This window comes from Patiria miniata, unplaced genomic scaffold (genome assembly GCF_015706575.1).
Source record: "Patiria miniata isolate m_02_andy unplaced genomic scaffold, ASM1570657v1 HiC_scaffold_13, whole genome shotgun sequence".
Classification (NCBI taxonomy): Eukaryota; Metazoa; Echinodermata; class Asteroidea; order Valvatida; family Asterinidae; genus Patiria; species Patiria miniata.
In genome coordinates, this window is record NW_024037051.1 from 6,363,623 (window position 1) to 6,386,745 (window position 23,123).

A 23,123-nucleotide genomic window follows, 5' to 3' on the forward strand; every position below is an offset into this window, starting at 1 on the left:
CAAAAGATCAGGAAAATTATATAAAAATATTCCTGTAAATATCGTCAGCTAGGTAAGGGATTCATTGTCAATGTTCAAACTTCTGGCATCATGGGGCTGTCAGAAAACATTCACATGCAAATTAACCATCCCTTATAAGGCCCAGCGATTCTATTTTCAATATTGATGAACGGTGGCAACGATTTTACTTGCTAAATATTATTGAAACGGCGCAGAAAAACAGCGCGCCTTCTCCCCCATTGGTTCAAAATGCCAGCGTGATGATATTCATGAGCTCGTGAACAAGTTATGAGGCAATTAAAGATGGGGGACTGGCAGTTTAACGTCGCAAAGTGGTGTTGAGAAGCGGCAAGTTTTTCCACGAAGGAAAGGATGTCTAGTGTTGGAAAGTTGAACATTACTGACTAATAATGACACGACACAGGTTTGGAAATTTATTGACCATCCATGATATTTTGCAGTAAAATTTCAAGTTGAAAATCGTACAGCTGGTGCGTTAATACTTTTGCACAAGTGTACACACTTGTATCTTGCTGTATCTACGCACCGATCTGTGCGGACCTTTGTGAACGCTCAAAACAGCATCTTCTGAGATTTGAATTTTGGGGTTGGGTTTCTTTAACGGGTACCTGGGTACCCGTATTTTTTCCGTCGGGTACCCGGTTTCTGTACTAACCGGAGATGCACAAGCCTAATCCAAGGGAGAAAACTCTTCTTTTTTTTCTATGTGCAGTAAAACTTAAATGCAATAATGAATGAATGAGTACGTTTTCATTTGTTTTCTCATACTCCGCTGTTGTTCAGTGAACCAAAAACTTAATATTATTACATTGAATGTTACTTGTACCTCACTTTTTCATCATGAAAATAATTCATCATTTTGTTTTTACATTTTATGTTCCAAAATGTATCATGTGAGAAATTTTTTTTATAGTGTGAGAAGGCATAGGTGCAAGTTGTTTTGTTTTGTTGTTGTTTTTGTTTTGTTGTTGATGTTTTTGTTTTTAAATGGTGCTGAGCTTTCTGTCATCATAAACAGAAAATTATTGTCTGATATCTGAGTCTTCAGGGGAAAAACTCTGAAATTTGGACATCAGTGGCCATTTATTCATGAGGGTACATTTTCAAAACAAGGATTCCAAACTTGGTATGCTGTGAAGTCAGTTTTCCAAAAATGTATCGCATTCTTCAGTTCACAGTCGGAGAGCTCAATGTCTGTTTGCTGCTCATTGAATGTTAGTCATGTTCCTGGCCTTTGAACTCATGTTCTCCGGGTCTGGTCATGTTTCGATAAGACATAGCATCCTCCTTTTAGTAATGTGCGCATGACTGGTGACCCATTTTAATGTCCCTCCTTCCCTCCCCCTCCCCCCCCCCCCAACCCCATCATGCTTATGCTTCCTCTGCGAGGAGTAGAGAAGAGATTGATCTGAATGAGATGTCCGCCCAGGGCGTATTTCATTAAACATCAGCTTGACCTGTTTTGGTGACCGCGGTCTGATTACGATATTGCTCCTGCCTGCCCCCGCATGTGTTTTGACCCTTGAACTCATGTTTTTCAGAACGGATGCGTGAGTCTTTAGGCTGTCCTAATAAGAGCGCGGGGGGCGTCAGGGCTCTTCCTGTCATGTTGAGAATTCATGTGAAAGGCCTCAGTCACAATCGTGACCATCAAAACCGCAACAATTAAAGCTGAACTGTCTGGTCTCTAATGCACTCGTTGAAAAGAATTGCTGCTGATTATAAAATATGGTCCAGCAGCCTGATTTTAAAATGTGTTTCAAGTTTACAGCACTCAGTGTTGTGAATGGATGCTGTGAGATGGAAAAAGCTGGTTGCAATTTGTTTTTGTCAGTAAGTCAGTGGTGTGGAATTGCTCTAAATTTGGGCTTCGTTCAACTTTTGAATCAAAGTCTTTTGGTGACTGCCCATCACATTCCAGAGCTGGGATGTTTTTAAAAAAATCGTGCAATATTTTCAAGAACTTGATTTGACAAACGGCCAAACAATAAGTGATGCAAAACCAGTTGGATTAAGTTTACATATAACAACTTTCATTATCATTGCTGTTTGTTACAGTAAATATGTCATTTTTTTAAAGACAACAAAAGTTTCTGTAGAAGTCCTGTATAACTCGAGTTTAAGGTTTTTGTGACGTATCGTGTGCTAAAAGTCAATAGACAATCCGTCACTGTGGTGCACCTGACAAATTTGACCATGTACACATACATATAAATAACAAACTTTCTGAAATGCAGACATTACTCAAACTTCAAGTTTTAAGCATTTGAATGTCCAATTTGAAAGTATTGATTTAAGCCAGTGCAAATGCAGGATCAGATAAAAAGGGGAAAGTTAGAATGTTAGTTTCTTTCTTCTCAACTTTAATGCAACTGGCTTAGAATTGTTGTTATGGAATTCCCCTACCGTTATTTACAGAGTTGTGCCATGAAATTCACACTGCCGAAAATGACAATGAAACTTTGGCTTCCGGCAATGTTGAAGAATTGGGTCATCATCAGGCCGGTGTGTGCACTACTTCTCCTGCGCGTGGGGTTTATAACCGCTCAATCTGACCGCAGATTCTGACGTCACACTCTTTCATCTTCCGTGGTCGTCGGCGGCGGCCCTCCAGAAATCAATTATTGTTTCACGGTCTAGTGGAGAGGAGGTACAAGCAAAGATGGGATCATTCATGGAGCCAATTATTCCTGGCCTGTCTCAGGAGAAGCTTTAGTCATGACCTTTTTGGGGGTGGGGGGTTAAAGGGCCCATGTAATGTAATTTTTATGATGCAGATGCTCCTTTGTGTCCCATTTGACGTTATTTTCAAAAAAAAATTGCCATTTTTAAGGGCATTTTGGTGCCTTTTTGGTTTTTATGCTAGTGAAAATGTGCATATTCATGAGCAAAACTGTGATGTCAGTCCAGGCAGAAACCTCAATGTTACAGCTATTTGAGCAAGAAATGTTGCCAGAATTTAATTTTGCTGTCGTAATTTTTCTTTTCTTAGGTGATTCTTTGTTGTTTCGGTACATGACAGTAGGCTAGTGAGCAAAGTTTTCGCAGTTGTTTTCAATGAGCAAAATTTTGGATTTTAAATTTGTACAGAAAAACCCTGAACAGTGTGTTCCTGAAATGAGGTCATGGAAAAAAAATGCCATCATTTGTCAGAAAAAGTGTGGACAATTTTAAGATAAGACTAACCAAAAGGGGATGTAAAATACCGAGGAGTAGAAAGTTGCACAAAATATGTTTCCAACTGAAATTCATGTCATGGGCCTTTAAATTTGTCACAAGCTGAAAAAAAAAATGAATTCTTATCAAAATCTATAGTCAATCATTGATTTGAACTTCACGCGTTTAGTTTGGTTTTTTGGTATCGTAAATTAGTCGCCAAGCACCTCTTTGTTGAAATTTAGCAACTGCTCAACAAAAAACATTTGGTAAAAATTTGGTTTTAAATCGTGGATAAGTGGCCAGTCGTGTCTGAGTATTAAAGGCAAAATTGAGCAAATTGAAACGGATGAAAAATGTTGAAAATGCAAATTTATCCTGTCGCTGTTGGATGCAGAAATCCAAATGCAAAGGTTGAGACTTTCATTAAAAACAATGGACTCAATAACTTTTGTGTGCATAAATTGAAGACTTCTAAGATAGGGTTGCTTTTTTTTGTTGCAATTACTGTATGTAATTGATTACTTGGTGAATGTCATTGTTTGATATCATTTATTTGATTTATTTGAAATCAAATAATGGTCACCAAATATATGTACAGAGAAAGAAAGGGTTATTATTGAAATCACTCTGTCAAGGTAAATATATGTTCACTGCTTATTTGTCTATTTTGTAAGGAATGTCATTCTTGTCTTTTATTCATACATGTGTACATATACACTTCTTCACCACATGACAAGGGGCTTTTTGACAGTTCAGCCAGTATTTTTTTAATGCCTGATGAATTCAAGAACATGTAAAATATTACTTTTACGTGTTAAGATCGACTTCGTACCCATTCTTTTAAAGATGGAGTATATCATTAGTCATTGGTGCATTTTTTTTCTTAAACAACTAACCTGATAGAGTTTTAGTTCAGTGAATTTTGTATATTCCGAGAAAAAAAAATGTTCTAGGTTCTCCATTTCAATTCAAAAGTTGCCGAGTCATGTTTTGAGTTGCGCCCGAAATCAGTGTCAAGTACACGTTCTCATTCAGCCGATTGCAGTTACGCGATGTTACGTGCTGAACTGACAAATTATACATGTTCAATGTAGCATCTGCACGTGCCTGTGCGTTGGGCCAACGCTTGCGCGCACCCATTCACGGCTTCGCCGAATTGAAACCGAATTACTAATGGAAATTTCCAAAAATGCATCTTTAGATGCATTAGGAAATGACCTTCTTTTATTGTATTCTTCAAAATGACAGCATGCCAGAGAGAATAATTTCACAGGGAGTTTATTGCCATTAGTATCTTAAAACCAAGTAAGCTTTTCAACAATAATTTCGTTAGTTACTTTTTGGATAGCTGCAAATTATATACCCGACCTTTATAATGTTGCTATGTACTTGGATGTTTTGAAAAAACAATGTGCAGTGTACCGGTGCAGGCATCCCAGGTTTTTTCTATCAATTTTTACAAATGTACTTAAAATTGTGTAGGGCCTACATGTTAAATAATTCTGACTCTCACAATAAAAACATACAGTATGAAATAATTCAAATAATTAAGGTTATGCTGCCGGTAGTTAATCTTTCTTTAGATTCATTCCCATCTGCATTGATATTTTTTAATGCTATATGTACATAGGGCTGACCCACTTGCACCACACTCATTGTCCAACGGCAGTGCGAGCAGGCTGCCCAGCGCACTGTTCTGCCTTGTTGTCTTGGGGCCACAATTCCTTTCGCTTGGCCTGTTTTCAGCCTGGTCTGCAGGTATGTAAATAACACCACGACAGACGGACTTGCGCCTGTCCCTACCCCCCCCCCCCTTCAGTCAAATGTCTGGCACTCAATTATCCTACCAGAGAGAGAAGGGGGGGTGTACTTTGGTTAATATGGCCAGTTGTAGATGGTTTTGTCCCCTTTATTGACGCTTCATTGAATGCTCTGGCTGGCCCAATTGGTTTGTCTGCAAGTGCAATGTCCAACCCTATATTTTTATCAATTGCCACTCCGGCAATTTTGCCACGTGCGGCTCGCTTGCGCTATTTTCATATTTTTTTTTTCATCGTTTGAGCAGTGGCCGTACGACAAATTAAAAGAGGTTGGATTGATTATTGCTGTAATTGGCTAAATGTCCAATGGATGGCTAACTGTGGGGGGAATTCATGCAGTCGAAGAACGCATTCATTAGATGGTTCAGTAACTGCATTATAGTAACAGTGTACACACTTTTTTTCATTAAATGTTGTTGTTTTGTTATTGTCAGGCCAGGCTTTTAAGTTTTTGTGGTCAAACGGTACCGGTAAGTCTCAGTTTTCTTGTCTTTTGAAGAAAACAAAAGAGCTCAAATTTTAATCTGTCTAACCAATCATTGGAATGTATGTTCATGTAATTTGATGTGGTGATTGCTATGGTTACCTGATGAAAAGGTTTATTTTTAAATGCCAGATTGTTTCTTTCTAATGATCCAATGCATCCTCTTCAGTCAACCAAAAAAGTATTCTCGATCAGACACGATCAACTACCAGCATATCTTATAGAAATAATTATGTAGCTATGTTTGCTTCCCATTCAGAAATGCCTTATGTTTTTTTCCTGTTATTTATTCAATGCCCCTTGAACTGCTGTCCAGTAAAGTCAAAGCCAGTTCAAAGTCAAGCGCTTCTGATAGATAAAAAAAAAAAAAATTTAAAACGAGAATATGAAAATTTTGTGTTAACATTTTTTTTTAAAATTCATTTTCATTTTTTGGGGCGTGGGACTTAATGTTCACATTTGTGAGGCGTTCTAGCAAAATGAGACAGAACGGGGCAGAGGCCATATGAGGGTTTGTGGGTAGGAAAGAGGCTAAACTTCTCCTTACAATACAGTTTGTTGCACTTCAATTGGACATTCTGTTGACAAGTTGTAGCTGTTTAAAACTCGCATTTATCGACATCTCAAAAAAGTAAAATCCTGAGAAAAAGGCCTTTAAAGTTTCGAGTTTTGTATTCGAGAAAATGAAAGATGCCAATTTTTTCCCCTAAAAAGTACGTCCCTAAACCTTACATGAAAACAGTGCTTTGAACACTTTTGTACCGTTTGTTATCCGTTTTTCAAAACTACATGTATGTAATAAATTTGGACCACTGGAAAGTTGCAAGGTAACCTCAAAATGGACATTTTTTGTTTCTCATCACAAAAATGTGGGGGGATAATCCAATGGCCCATGCCCCTGGTCAAAAAGTGGGGGGATATATCCTCCCCACCCCTCCCATACCTACGGAACAAGTGTATGTGGCACGGTGAGGGCGTTGTTTGGGAAGTTTTTTATTATAAGGGAAATAAGGAACGACCCAGTTGTGGGGACTTTCGACAGTCTCCACGTAGTCTAAAGTTGGTCCCCACAGTAACTATCGCACATCAGGTGTGTGCTCCCCACACCTACTGAACAAGTACATGTATGTGTGGCACAGTACGGCCCACTCGTCAGGAGAGCAAAAATAATGAAATACATGTGCCCGCGCACCCTAATAGTTTAAATGTGAGAATAGCACAGAGCACATGCACACGGACTTGGCCGGTTTCAAGTTTGTCTTTCCACTCAGTCATCATTACTCTTGTAGTGCAGCGAAAAGGTGTCAAGATTTGCTTGCCTATCCAATGGCGCTGGTGACTGCTTAACCATTTCACAAAATCTTGCGAAGGAATTGCAGATTAAGAAAGCATTGTTGGTAGGTCACTTGCTAATATATTTGCAATGTACGTACATGTACATTCGGAGCGCATGGGTACGGTTGAGCACGGAAGCGTTCACCCAGAGGTAAAGAAACACCTTCTGATGAGAGAACAAAGAAATTAGTGTCGTGGGAAAACTTGAAATGGCAGCAACACTGGTTTTTGCAGCCAAACAGACATTGTACATGTAGGATAGCTTCATCTTATGAATAGTTAATGCGGTACCCGCTGCTATGTACCCGGTACATCAGATTCGAACCAGCCAACCGATCCCGTTAGCTTGGTGGTCGAGTGGTACATGTAAGACGTCTGCACTAGAAAGCAGGAGGTCGTGGGTTTGAGTCCAACCCGAGTGATTTTTTCCAACTTTCTCTCGGGAGGTGACACTCTGAGAATGCAGTGTTTATATACGACAGTGAAGGGCAAAACCTAGTTTGATGTACCAGTGTCCTTACCATACCCATGTATTTTGGCAGGGAATGACCAAAACACATTGTCCAGAGTTAGCTCTTCGGGAACATTTTTAGTCACGACAAACTTCCTGCGACGGAAGCAGAACATTAACAGCATGGAGGGATGCCGGGACGTGTCCCCCTACCAGATTTCCTCCGGTCTTAAAGTATTACCTGTCAGCGCCGTGATGAGCCATAAATCGGTGCACGGGAGGAAAGAGACGTGACCAGCCTAATGTTCATGTGCCGAACATGTGCTGACTTGTTTGCCATGGTTCGATGGTTATGTTTCGGACTTGCATTGCGCTCATCGCAAAACAAAACCAAAACAGTGTAAAGGGCATTTAATGGTGTGTACCCGTGCTCACATGCATTTAGTCTACAGAATATCCCCTTGCACAGCAACGGTCTATGATACGCGAACAGATTTGGCGATAAATTGTGCCAAACAAGACTGCATCGTGACCTCGAGATTCTGACCATTCAGTAGGCATCTTCTATCTTCCGTAACCCATTGTTGTATTACAAAAACATGTCGGCACAATTGACCAATCAACAGCTTAGTCCACATTTCTGTTCGAAATGACGTTACAATTTATGAAGTGATCTCCGACTGGCTGGTGCGCGGGATCGCATACAATTTGCATTGCTCAGATATATCAGACATTGGTTACGTATACGGAGACCACTCCGTCGGACAGCGGGTAATACTGACTAACATGCATGTGGAATACGTGAGACAAATTTGTGCATAATAGTCAATGGAAAATGGTCAGATTGAGTGTGTGGCATTTGTGCGCAGGGCATGATTTTGATGCATGATGTGCACTTGGCTGGTACTTGGCCAACCAGAACACTTCCTTCACAAAACCAACATAAATGCCTTAGAAGGTTTATTTAATAGTAAATAGAACAAATTTAACTCGTACATACTTCCACACACCTATAACTAAGAATGTTGTGATTAGTTTTGGAAATGCATTGTAACTTGTACAAAACTGAAAACATCAACTTAAGGACGATGTGTTTCATTCTCTAGTCTCAGGTCAGGGTAACAGGCCTGGTATTGATTGATTGATTGATTGATTTATTGCTGCATGTATACAAATACAATATAGTAGACATTCACTTGATTGCTCGCTAAAAAGTCAATATGGGTTGAGAATTAAGCATTAAAAATACAATTTAACACTTTCAAACATATAAAATCTCAGGAAAAGAAACATTACAAATATCATTTACAACATAATTTAGTTAAACAAAAAAAGTCACAGTTGTTCAAAATTCCCATTTAAATATACTGCAGTGTAAAAAGAGCGATTTCAGCACTTAGTCCGTCCCTCGGGTTATCGACATTGGGTGCTCAACCAGAGATACACCAGCCAGTCGACATTGGAGTAATTGTGAACTTGTGCATTTCTGGTGTGCATTTCTTCTTATCCAAGGTTTAATTGCTTTTTCTTGCTGACATTCGTTTCTTATCACAGATGAAGATGAATCGCACGGAGTCCTGGAAGGGGAGGAAGCCCCGCCCTTTGACCTCATCAAATGCGGTGAGTGTAACGCAGACTTTGCCCTGGCCGACATAGTCAAGTTTATCGAGCACAAACGGAAATGCTACCCCCGGCCAGTGGTGGTGGACCCCATGCAGCTAAGGGCCCCGACCGAGCCCAACCAAGACATCACAGACCTGAGTCTCGTCAAGACAGAAGTGGAAGACGAGGGGAGGACAGGGGAGGAGCCAGCACAGGAGGAGGAAGAGGAGGTGGTCGCCATCGCCGAGGTGGTCGTCAGGTCGGAAAAGCCAAAGATTATTACCCCAATTAAGAGGATTTCGACGTCCTCCGTTCAGAGAGATCCCATCTCGCCGCGGGTCAAGCAGACGCAGACACAAACTTCAGGTCAGTGCCGCAAATCTCCGTTTTGAAAAGCATATTTGTTTGCATGTTGCTTGTCCCTGTTTTAAATCATTGGGGTTACATCTGTTTTGAAGTTGCACCAATGGGAGAACAATACTTAGCGTTGTCAAGTGTTTGTATGAAAGCGGCCACTTTTTTACAGTCTACTTCTAGCAGATAGTGTCCTAAGTTCAGTTACATATGTACATGTAAGGCATATCACCTGGGCCCAATTTTAGGGTGTTAGCAAAAAACGAACATTTACTATAGCACTTACTATACTATAGCACTTACTATAGCATTTACTATGCTTAAAATTAATATATTTCTCTGATTGGCGAGGAATTTTGGCTAAATGCGCATACACATATATTCTGACTGTGCTGACAGGGTTAGCATAGAATTTACTCGCTAGCTTTGTTAGCACAGAATGGTGATGGCAAACAAAGAATTTTGTTGTTGGAAGAGCCATATTGGGCCCAGTCCTTGATAATTAATACACAAATTAATTCAGAAGCAATTAAAAATGTACTTAATATTTTAACTGCTGAGTTCCTGTCACTAAAAAAAGATGCTGTTCGGCAGTATTATTTAAATGGATGCCAACGTTTTTTCCTCCTATGCCGCAAAAGTGGCCTTAGTTGCAAACTACATGTATATTGTAAATTTGTAACGCTGGTTTACAAATATAAGTGTATCTGAAAGATGAAGCATAAAGGTTAGTCTCTTTGGCATCTACATTGTACATGCAAAAGGAGGAATTGAAGTAGACTTTTAGAGTTTGTACCTCTAGCCCCTTCCTAGAAGACTGAGCACTTTTCATCACATAGAAATCCTAAGTTTAGGGGGCGAACCTGTGTCCACAGGAATGGGGGGCCCCATCTCTCTCTTTCGAAGCGATTGGGCCAGACTCAAGTCCATGAAATGCTGCTGTGGGGGGATCGCCAAACCTTCCCAGCATTGAATAATGCCGGTACCCATTTAACACCTGGGTTGAGAGGAGTAATTGAGGTAAAGCACCTTACTCAAGGGCACAACACGCATGGCCATGGCGGGGCTCGAACCCACAATCTCACAATCATGAATCCTGCCCTATCGCTAGACTACATGTGTCCTGCCGCTAGACCACACGTGCCCACAATCCTGACTTATTTTCCATAAACCAAGCCAGATTGTTGTCACGAGCGCTTGGAAAAACCCACAAATATGCACACACCGGTAAACCGCAATGTATAGGTTTGCTTTTAGATTTTTACATTTGATAAAAGCCGCAAAGTGACAGTTGTAAGGTAGTGGTTTGCATGCAAAAAAAACCTTAATAAGTATTCAGGTGAGGAGGACCTACTCCCGGTGCAGAGAGAGATACTTGCAAGTTGAAGATAGATAATGATTGTTGTATTCTGCTGATAGAACGATCCAATCATCTCCGCCCACAATGCACAGAGGACAGTAACACTGTTTTGTGGGTACCGGGGAGGTCACTTAGTAGTGTACTTTCCATATATGTACATGTTCTGCACTTTACGGAAGTGTCGATCCAGGCAACGGGTGAACAACCATTTGTTCAATGAGAGCTCAAAGAAATGGTTACCAGCAACCTTGGATATGATGCGGTCTAGCGAATCCTTGTATACATTGTACATCTTTGAGAAGTTGTTTTACATGCAACCAAGCACTCTGTTCAGTGCATTTCCAGTATCCCGTTGCTGACGTGTAATTTCCAAACTTTGGAGAAAGTCTGGCACGTGCAAAATGTACCAGTCTTTAATCAAAAATTCTTTCTTGACAAAATTGCAGGTTTAAAAACTATGGTGTCTTCGAAAGTCATCATGAAGTCACTCTGTATTTGATATCTAAAGGCCAGTTCATACTCGGCTTAAAAGCGAACACAAATGCGAATTTGTGATGTCAGGCAAGTTTTCGCACTGCCAACTTGCAAAGGTTTAACACATTTCAACTCCGGCAAACTTCGCAGTGAAAGCTTCGTGATATCAAATTCGCATCGCATTCTCATGATAAAAGTATGAACCTGCCTGTTAAGTTGCTCGCCCCGCGTGCTATTTAACTGCTGTTTTTCTAGCAATACAAAAGTTATCCGCATTTGAATAAGACATCTAAAAAAAAAAAAAAATCCACCATGTTTAGCTAGATGGAATATTTACTTTACAATCTTTGAATTATTTGCCAACCAACATTAATTTGGACGTATCTTTTTGTGCATAATGGGCGCAAAACGAACCACAATAAAATTGTATTTTCAGAGGGTTGAAAACGTGCAAGATAGAAAAAAAGTAGCCTTTTCTGTTTTAAATAAAACACACATGCTTAAAACTTGTGAGAACAAAAAAATATCACTGAGTATACAGTGTTGAAACATCGGTGAAGGGCAAAATCTAATTTGAACAAAAAAATATGTTGAAAAGTATTGCAATTGACCTATTGCCGTTTGGGAGTTAGCCACGCCCCTTAGACAACCCTATGGAGTTTTAGTACACAAAGTTTTGTTTGTCTCAGATTTTGCACGTTCCCCGTCCATTTGTATATCATGTAATTGGACAATATTTCGCGAGCTGCGTTGACGCGATTCTACCACGATTCTACTGCGATAGGTCAATTGCTGCAAAGCTGGGTGTCCGTCAAGGTTGATAACAATTAAAGCTTCGTACATGTATGAAGAGACTTTGAGATGAACATTTTTCATACAATGCTCAAGTACATGAAACCAATACTTCAAGTGGGAATGCGAATGCGTGTTAGTTTCTTTGTTTGGTTTAAAATGGTTTGGTGAGGCATATTTGATTTGAAATATACACCTAAAAAAGCTGGAATTCCTTTCCCTGACTTTTGATAGTCATTTACATCTGCAGTGGCTAGGAAGTTGCAGGTTCAAGTCTAAAAAAATATAGTCATTTGCATTGTTGCAAGATGTAGGCTCAAACTCTAGATGGCAACACCACAGAATTTCACGCTCTTCTGCGCTCTGGGGAAAACATGTAATTTTTCCTAAAAATTTTTAAAAAGCCAGAACACATGTTCATTATTCTGGCAACTGAAGTGGAATGATTACAAGCAATAGTGAGCAGCAGTGTCCATTCTCACATTTGATGTTAATGTGTCTGGAAATGTATGCATTGATTGTCATGTTGTCTGTGTCCATGTTGTCCGTCTGGCTAGTATCTGAGGACACTAGTCCCCGTCGTCATGGTGATAAAAGCATCCTTTATCCTACTTGAGAATGGAAATTGCACGTTGCCATAGCATTCTGGATGTTATCTTTGCTTGGTCGTTGACATCTTAGTTTGTATTTTTTTTTTTTAAAGTTCGGATTTCACAGAACCAATGGAATAACAAGTTTGATGAGAATGGGGGAAATTGAACAGGAACTAGTTATAACGGTACCTTGATCGGAAAGAACTGCATATATACACATTTGTGTATGCACCATTAAGCCTTACATGTATATCTCCCCTGCTTTAGGAAGGGGGACACAGCTTTTGACCACAGGGGTGCGTTTTGGCGGTCATAACCAAGAATTGGTTCGGTGGTTTCTCTTTGGTTAATTGTTTTGGGGATTTGAGTACTACATGATCATGCGTAATTCTAACCCAATTAAAATTGCCCAAGAAAATCATAACAAAGTTAATACATTTCGCAAATTCTGAATGTTAAATGTATGTGAACACCCAAGTCACACCCATTTTGTTTGTGCGTCCTCTGCAAGTTTCCTGTATTTTCCTTAAGAATTGTTTTAATCTAATCCAGACATTGCTGTACTCCACTCAGTTTGATTGTAAACCTCATCTGGTAGGTAGTTCAGAGTTTCTGTGAGGTCAAATTTCTTTACAGAAGCAGGAAAATGTCATAAAAACCAACAAAATCTTTCAAATGGGCCAACCCCTGTTTATTTCCTATGATTTTGAAGAAGACAACGATTTGTTTTTAATGCAAAAATAACAGAGTTGTGCCCAATTGTACCAACCGATTTTTAAAATGAGGCAGTTGCACTACATGCACTTTGTTCATTTAATCTCTTCTTGGCTCATTTTAGCCACGTATTGGGGGAAAATGTAACTTAGGACACACACAAAAGTATACTAGGGCCTACATGTAAGCAGGTAACGTACTGCAATAAAATGTGCCATATGCCGAGTTAATTTTCGTGGATAAATCTTTTTACAAGCTTTTTAATTTATGCCTTGGTGAAGGACTTGATTGGGCTGAATATCTTTCATTTTACATGTAATATACACATGTACATGTAGAGTACTCAGTAGGGACTGTCCCTCTTTATTTTTATGGCTCTCTAAATATTTCTTTATGAAGTACATGTACACTGTACGAGTGTCGTTCAGCAAGAAATCAAAACCTGAAGACGAAAAAAACTGCAGTTGTAACCCGTAGGTCTATAAATGGCTAAATTAAATGATGCCAGGTGTGTATTAGTTGTTATTGATTGTTGCAATCATGCAATGAGAATATCATGGGTACATATGGGGTCCACCTAATACCTATGTTCCCCAATACCTATGTTCCCCAATTCCTAGTAGGGTAAGGGTTAGGGTTAGGATTGGGGAACATACGGTACTTATGTGGTAAAATGTCTGCTGTGAAACCTGATGATGTACATATGCCTGGTAGAAACATATTAACAGAGTAGTACCAGTGTATTAGGCACAAGCAAAGTCATCCAACCACGACCGATGCAGTGAAATAATAGAACGATGATTGCCCATAAAGTAAACTAGCGTTCCAGCCAGACAGCCAGCTTGCATATCCAGCCAGGTCTGCCAGACATGCCACGACCTTGAGGTCACTAGACCCTGACATTGACATTGTACTGTGCTCATGCATGGAGTGCAGAGGCCAGCTAGCCATTATTCAAAACGGCCTTCATATTATTACAAATATGTCTGTACTGTATGTAAATAAAACATTTAAAAAATATAAGAAAATAATATTCAGTGCATATAGTGTATGCCGCATTATTTGGAAGAATCGCGTGATACAGTGTATAATTATGAAGAATGAGGAATGCAAGCCAACTTTTTTGAAAAAAAAATTTCAATTTGATTATTGGTTGATGATCTTCCATGCAAAAAAATACAGCAATTTCCCATGACCTCAAAGTGCTTAAATGCAATTGATAATAATCACTTTTTTACTCAAATGTATTATTCCATTGTTGATGTTTATTATCAGTTTGTTCAGGTATGGCAGGTTTTTGAATTAGGTAATATTTATGAGTCGATAACTTCAATGTGTCCAATATTGAACTCATACAATGTACAAATTGTATCTGTGCATGTACATGTACCTGGAAATGTACACTATGTGTACCAATTTAACCAGAAAATCCTCGCTCAGAGATAGGACTTGTACCAAATACCCTGTGAATTTACTCCGCCTGAATTGATATCATTCAGAGACAAACAATCATTGAAGGTGGTTTAAGAAAGTGTGCCAGTGGCAGTGGGCACAGTTTTTTTTAAATGCGTTGGCAACGGAATCCAGTTTATGAGACGCCAACAAAATTGTGCATGATAGGCCTAGTATCCACTGAGCTGAAACCTCAACATGTGTGTTGTTTTGCATCTTTTTTAAAATTTTGAGAAATTTTTCTGCTCAAATCCTGCCCAATCCCCAAATCCAGGATTTGTCATGCTGAAGATTCAGGAGTTTTTTCTTCTTTGGTACAATGTACTTGAATTGTATGGGGTTCATGTACTTGTGGTTCAATAGAGCCACTAGCCATGTATGAGCCGAATTTCAAGTTCTGGTCCATTTCATATTTTTAAGGGCAGCGTATATCTGTTGAATCTGTCATGTTTACCAGAATAGGAAAAAGGTTCCCCACTAGGCCATTCATTCTGAGGTGTGCTTTGATGTTTGAAAAACCAAAGACTTAAAGGGAATGCAACATTTTCAAACATCCAAAAAAAAAAAAAAAAATACCAAATTATCAGGGGTTTTCCTTAGCGGTCGCTCGCTCGCCAAATGCGAGTGAAAACAGCGGCGGGCGAGTCAAAACCCTCCTCTCAGTAGTCCGACGGGCGAGTCAAAAAACTGTTAAAAAAATAAAAATAACGAAATTTTCCCTACAGTATTTTTCAATCAATCAAAATAAAAAGTTAAGGGTGATACAACACATGAATGCTTTTACCACGCCGACTGAAATAAAAACATTGGTAGTTTGAATTCATATCACTCCATGTATATTCGCAGTGCGCTGTGCATTGAAATCCCAACGACGAACACGACACGAGGCGAATCAACGTGTATTTGCCATTACACATTGTGCACACATGCAGCGCACGTGATTTACTTCGTCTGCAGTCCACACGGTACGGACGTGCGTACGTTAACATCGTATTCGTATCATACAACGTGGTGAGGAGAAAACTTTCATGACAGTTTCACTGCCAAAACTTGTGCCCGAACGGATTCTTGGGATGATTTCTTGAACACTATCAAACGAATGTACCGAAACGATGAGGACAATATGAGATTCGAGGGGCCTATTTTTAATGTAAAAACTAGTGAATGTAAAGTGGACCGTGCTCCAGAAAACGTTATGGATTGACGTGACCAGCGTAAGTTTGTGGGTCGCCCGCCCGCAGCGCTTCTTGCTAGGCACGCTGATTGCACCATTCTTCGCTAGAAATGCATGGCGCGCGCGAGAGATGTTTTTTTTTTTAAATACTGGCCTTCTCACTCATTTTCAAACAAGTTAAAACAGTTCAGTTTATACTAACTTGGTAAACTCCCATTAATACCACGACTGTGTGCAATGTTTTCTTGTTCCTCAAGATAACGCTTTTTTAGTTCGTGTTTTATCAAAACATGTCGGAAATAGAACACCTAAAGCCTTAAGTTCGGAACGAAGCACACTGCATAAATTTTGATTATAACTTCTCCCCCTATATTTGATTCCTGTTAATTAAAGCCTTGCTCTATGTTAAAGCATGGACGATTTAAGAAACATTGACTTTACTTAAAAAGGAACTACATGCAATATTATGTACATGATTAAGATAATTGCCGATTGTATTCATATTGCATAATTTATTATCAAAAATGTTATCAAAAATGCTTTTGGTGATTTGATTGAAAGTTACTATTAAAACATGTGGGCTAGTGAAAAAGGTTGCGGGCCAGTGAAAACTCTGGTTTACTGGCCCGGCCGGCCAGTAAAGGAAAAAGTTAAGGGAAACCCCTGAATTATTATGAAATACCTTACTGGACTGTTAGTGAAGACAGTCTCAAACATCCTGTAAAATCATAGCACCTGGTGTGCTGTCATTTTCAAGAAAAGTGGTATTTTTTATCGATTTCAAACTGGCTTTTTTCAAATACTGCCCCAAGTTGACCATATTTAATTAGTCTGCATTTTGTTTGCAATCGATTACATATCTACAAACGGGTACAAACCAGCTAGACTGGGTCCCTGACCTTACAATTCCCCGACGTCTATAAATTGTTCCGTTTCATCTTAAGTGGGGTCAGGGAACATGATCGGTTTTTCTTGGTTTTTCCAGCATCTACGAACACAAAACTTCAATCAAGTCAATGTAACAGTATTTGCTATAAAATACTAACCCCCCAATCCATCCATTTTTGGAAATTACAGCAAAAGCAAATGTTATATATATTTCCTTCAATTTGATTCATTAGTGTTTCAATGCACCAATTTTTATTCCCGTTTTTGGTGTTTTTGTGTTTTTTGTGTGAACAGAGCCCGACCAGTCCAAGACCTACATTTGCTATGCCTGCAAGGATTTGTTTGACAATGCTGCCAGCCTCTTGGAACATGTCCAAAGTGATCACGGCATGCAGATATATCAGCAACCCTGGAAAGCCAGAGATAGTAGCAGTACACTGTCAGAGTCCAGCTCTCATGGCTCCGCCGAGGCTAAGGTGTCAAGGAAGACGTACTCCCCGCAGTCACCTGATAGTGTTGTTAAGCTTGTCCTGCCCTCCGTCTCTTCAACACCTTCGTCTTCGACTGGGCCTTCTCTTCCCCCTCCGCAAGCACCCCTCCCTCCTGCTGTACCCATGTTGCCAGCATCCTCCATTGCAGCTCCGCCAGCTCATCACCACCCCCCACTGCTGGTGCACAGCCCCCACGCCCACCACCCAGTACACCCTCTAGAGGGCAACCCACTCTCTGTCTATATGCATCCACCAGCAAGTGAGCAACACATGCTGCCGGCCATGGGGGAGAGGATTTACCACAATCCCATCAATCCTTCCCAGTGTGTAACACTTCGGGATGTACTGGGTGCACCGGAGCGAGCTACTCTGAACAATCAGATGCTCATGCCACCACAAGGATTTGATCCAGGTTCCCATTCGTCATTCTCATCCACCAGTCGGGCAATAGACATTGACATGTACTCGCAGCGACTACGGGAGCTGGCCGCAGCGGGGCCACAGAACCCTCCCAAAAAGAAGGGTTACCACTACCAAATCTTCAGTCCCCGCTTCAAGTCCCCATTTTCACCAAAGGTGAAAGCCTGCGAGTTTTGCGGCAAGACGTTCAAGTTTCAGAGCAACCTGATTGTGCACCGCAGGTCTCACACGGGTGAGAAGCCCTACAAGTGCCAACTCTGTGACCATGCGTGCAGTCAGGCCAGCAAGCTCAAACGACATATGAAAACCCACACAAATAAGCCACCATCAACCCTGACATCACCGTCCTCAGAACCAAACATGAGTGATGATGCTGTGACTGGTGAGACCAGTGCCAGCTCCCTCATCAAAACAGCAGTGGACCGCTACATGAGTGAGACCAAGTTTTCAAGCAAGGACACATCCATTGACGATGATGAAAATGAGGAAGAAGAAGAAGAGGAAGAAGAAGAAGAACCGGAGGAGTACGAGGGGGAAGAAGAAGAGGAGGAAGAAATGGAGGATGTCAGCAGCGATGAGGCAAATGTTGGCGAGAGATCGTCAGATATTGACGGCCTGCGACCATCAAGCCATAGAGATGACAACCGTGATGAAAAGGAGAACCACTCCTCACTTCTGAGTGAGGTGATGAAACACACAGGCCTGAGTGAGATACAGCAGTACAGTGAAGCCTACCACCAGGCCATGGCTGAGAGGTACTGTAGCAGCCGCCGCCATTCATCAAGACTAGAAGAGCATGCTGCTCGGGAACGGTACCTGAAAGAGCAGAGAAGCGGTGAAGGTGGGCTTCTGAGAGAGGTCTTGGCTGGCCCCAGCTACCGTTCTCCAGAGAAGGAGCACCTTAGATCCCCAACCAGGTCCCCAAGGAATGCTATGTTAGGGTTGGAGGAGGTGACCAAACGTATCAAGGTGGAACCCCCGACTACGGCTTGGGGGCCCGATCCGAGCAGCTTTCCCAGCAAAGATCCCTTCAGTCACTCTCCGGTCTTGCTGTCGTCGCAGAGTAGTCCCTCAGCGAGTGCCACCAATGGGACATTGCCAGGTTACTACAGCGCAAGTAACAGCACGGACAGGCCCCCGCATTCCAGTCCCTCCTCCACCATGCCCTACAGTAGCCTGGCCCTTCACAAGTCCCCCAAGCAGCTGGCCATGGATCGCCGCACTGGCACCTGCGAGTTCTGTGGCAAAGTATTCAAGAACTGCAGCAATCTGACGGTTCACCGCCGCAGCCACACTGGGGAGAAACCCTACAAATGTGAGCTGTGCCCCTACGCCTGCGCACAGAGCAGCAAGCTGACGCGGCACATGAAGACCCACGGGCACGGGGCCAAGGAGGTCTTCAAGTGCGAAGTCTGCGGCATGCCCTTCTCAGTTTACAGCACGCTGGAGAAACATATGAAGAAGAACCATTGGGGAAACATCAGAGGCACCACTCGTTGACAACACCACTGGTCCAAATGGTCTTAATTCTAGTAAGAATACAGTACGCCTAGCGATATTTGTCAATTAAATGCACACTTTATACAATTTCATCCATTTCTACCTTAAAAAAAGAAACAGAGTATGCAATAATTATAGTGGTATCTTGTGAACAATTCATTGCAGCAAGAACCCGTAAAAATCCACTGAGTTGTAGCAAAATGTTCCAGAACCGTGTGTATTGCGAGAAATGTTTTATACAGACATCAGACATGTTTCTAAGACAGTTGATGGTACAGCATCACATGGGTGTTTCCGTAAGAAATCTAAAGATGATTGAAGTTGATTGAAATAATTCACAAAAATTATCACGACAAATATGCATGTTTCAGGATTTAAAGGGGCTATGTAAACTAAACCTGTGGAGAGTGGTATGGATTTTGTCAGCAAGACATTTCTTGCAACTCGAAATACGGTACAACTAATTTTGACGCTTATTCTTGGCCAAACTGTATCAAATATAGATCTCAGCCAACAAAATCTATCCGTATTTTCAACCCGTTTTTAATGAATTGGGTGTAACTTGAAACCTTCATTCAACACTTTTTTTTTACAATAAAAAACAGAATGTTTTTGACATGCTTTTGATGACAATCCGAAAAGGGAGTCATTTCTTTAAATATTCAAAATATTGAAATGCATTTGATGCACGCAGATTGTGGGAAATGTGGTGTGCATATTGTAAAGTCCCATAATTCTGTACTTCATTATAGCAAGAGACAACGAGAATTTTGGTGTTTTGGGGAGAGGATTTTCCCCCCATTTTTTTGTTTGTTTCTAAATTTTTAAAATGTATTTGGGATTGTCGGTTTCCATTGTTGGAATGGAGTGCACGATTTGTTGCTTTATTTTTCAAAGGGAGATTAATGGATTACAAAAGGAACTCAAGAATGCACTGGATTTAAGGATGTGCAGTATACATAGATTTTGCATGAACTCGCACCGTTTCAAGGCTGGTTTATAGTGGGATTGTGCGATACGATAATTGTCCAATAGTGATGGTTGCCTAGCACTGGGGAATTTGTGTAAGATCATCACATGATAAATTTTCAGTCGTGCGATTGACCATCGCTTCACATACTAAATCCAGGCACGTACGTTATCACAGTATACACTCACGAGGCCCCCTTCAATGGAGGAATCAGTGTACAAAGCAACTGCCCCATGAAAGATTATGTGAACAATAGCTAGCACAATGCTGTCGCCATTAAAGGGGGCCTTCATGATAGAATTGATGTGTCTGGATTGGTCTTTAAACGAGCCTTGAGGCCTGGAATTAATGCAGGGGAGTCAAAAGCCTCTGTTTTTTTGTCACGGCCTTGAAATATTCCGTTGGCATTATCTCATAGACATTAGGCAAGGGTCTTTGAAGAGAAAAAAAACCCTTGCCTTTTTCAAAGGGGAAATTCCGGCTCTACGATATGCTGCACAAAGTGTGGTCAGATAAAGGACCGGGTCCAAAACGAGCATTTTTGACCACAGCCACAGATTTTTACTGTATAGTGTGTCAAAACGCAAAGCCTCAGCCCCAAAACGGCTGATTTGGATGCGGCTTAAGACTCGGCTGAACAGATGAGTGCATCAAGTAATATTAGGTCACAGTTGCACAACTTGTCAAACGCACCTATACACAGAACTTTGTATACAATTATGTATCTTTAAAAAAAATGTTAATTAATAATTGGTGTGGTACGTGTGAAGGTTGACTTGTGCAATATTTAAAGAAAATTTCTTCGGTTTTTTTTCCTGTTCTTGCTGAAAATGGGTGTATTGTACAGCGTAACACATACACAGAATTAGTTGGACTTGATGGTCTAAAGGTTTACGATGTAGGTCGGATCGTAGTTCCTTCGAAACTTGAATGTGGGGGAGGGAGTAAGTTTATTTGTTGTATCACCTGCAGCTGTGTGTATACAGTAAGTTTGTATATTATATTGTGAATGTTATAGAATGAGGTACAGGTAGCTATTTTGCATACTGGAGGGAAGACGAAAAAGTGGTGGCGCTTCTATCATGCATTTCTCCTCCTGCTGGTATAACCAGAGATGTGTCCTACCCCAACAAGGTTGGAGTAGCCGTAGTCAAAGTTAGCGTTTATGAACGTCAGTTTGCCAAAGCTGTGAAGTGAATGAGGGAACATGGTTCCTGTCATTTGATTTTTTTGTTTGTTTGTTTTTTTTGCCCTTTTTCTATTATTTTCCGTATTTGTCTGTTACTGCGCAGCTCTAAATGTATGTAGTTTGTAATCTGCATTATAATGCGTGTAAATATTACTGTGAAATGCAGCTGGCTTCCAAAATGGCTCTTTGTTACAAATATACAAATATAAAAATTATATATTATAATTACTTGTTGCGTGAATTGAGAAACAAAACATTAAAAAAAAAAACAATGGTGTTTGGCTTTTTTTTTTCGGTGTATTTTTTTATATAATAAGCACGAGTAAGTTTGGATTTGAAAAAAAAATAAAACGTTTGGGCTTTGTTAATGCCCGGTGGATTCTGTCATGTATGAAATACGTGACAGTTTGCCGTTACCAGATGGAATCACGTCGCAGCTGAATTTAGTCAGTAACTGTCAAACTAGTGTGAAAGGAGGTCAGACTGACGTAAACGTATGTAAAGTCTTTGAAGAAAAAAAATTACTAGTAACCTTAATGAAGCCATAGTATAAGCTGAAAGCAAGTTATAGATTTTAAAAATCTACAATCCTAATGAAGTCTGGCCTTTTTGGGGGAACTATACAAAGTGAAACTGTGAATTTTTATGCAAATAATGAAACCATTAGCTTTGGTGCTTAAAGGTTTTGGAGTGTTTTACAAGGGGGAAGTCAAAAGAATTTGCTCTCTGGTGTTTGTGATGATGAAAGATATTCACTTCATCCCAAATAGACGAGAGTAAGGAGTTTTCCCACGTGATTTTGAAAGTGTGTCAGATTGTTAACCACACGTAATGCACAAAGTAATGCAAAATCTTTTGAACGAATCTACAGTGAACCCCTTCTTCTTAACCATCTGATGCAAATAAAACCATTCTTCTATACACACTTTCTTCACCTGCACAGACCGAACCCATGGTCTGTTATAATCACATATTGCTGCTTTTTATATAGAGTTTTTAACACTAGTTATGTAACGTCAAAGTAATGAATTTCCAAAAACTGACTGAAATACATACGGTTACCGTATATGATATAAATACATGTATATATGTGTCTAGCACAACCTGTCTACTGTCATGACACTGTTTCTAAAACATTAAAATAGTACATACATGTACAATCCGATATTTCTAAATTTAATGGTTTTTATGGTTACACCCTGTAGTAGTGTGCATTTTATGCTTTGTAGGTTTTTTTTTTAAATATTATTATATTAATGGTGTACAATAGATTTAGCGGGGGATAAAAAAAAATTTGATAATAATTGACTTGTAAAGTCAAGTGTTTTCTTTTTGTTCACTATTTACTGAAAGTCAGTAAAATTAAGAAATCTAAATAGAAAATTTGTATCAGAACTTTGAAATGTACACAAATTACGATCCCATCATGATGCACTGAGATACTACATTGATGTACCCTCAAGTTGAAAAGCCCAGGCAGGCCCCCCCCCCCTATTTTTGGCTTAGTTTTATGTTGTATGTAAATTCTTCAATCACAAAGAAAACTGTGACCCAATTCCTATTGTTTGATTGCTTTGGAGAATTTTATGTGAAAAAAGCCACACATTCTTGAATCACCGAGTCAAAATTTGCTCATGGCAGTGCTTTCTCCCATATCCGAAAAGCACGATCAACTGAGAACGATAACGCATGTTCTGTAAGACAGGCCTAGAATATAAGGCCGCTGCTGTATAACTTGGCTGTGACCGGTAATTACATGCACACCTATGGAATAAAGCAGCCCAACCAATTCAACCTTCCGTAGACTTTTGTGTAACTGTCGTCCATAGCCCAATAGTGCGGATGCAGCCATATCCATGCCCCCAGCTATCAGAAGGCAC

At 40.3% G+C, this 23,123-nt stretch overlaps 1 protein-coding gene across 1 annotated transcript in view; it reads left to right on the forward strand.

Moving 5' to 3' along the window:
- Positions 1-21,659, forward strand: part of LOC119721534 (B-cell lymphoma/leukemia 11A-like) — a 66,490-nt gene extending 44,831 nt beyond the window's left edge. The window contains exons 2-3 of the mRNA XM_038191613.1: positions 8,825-9,238; positions 16,968-21,659. Coding sequence (XP_038047541.1) covers positions 8,825-9,238; positions 16,968-19,084 — 2,531 coding nt within the window. The 3' untranslated portion in view covers positions 19,085-21,659. The remainder of the gene's footprint in view (positions 1-8,824; positions 9,239-16,967) is intronic.
- The last annotated feature ends 1,464 nt before the right edge of the window (positions 21,660-23,123 follow it).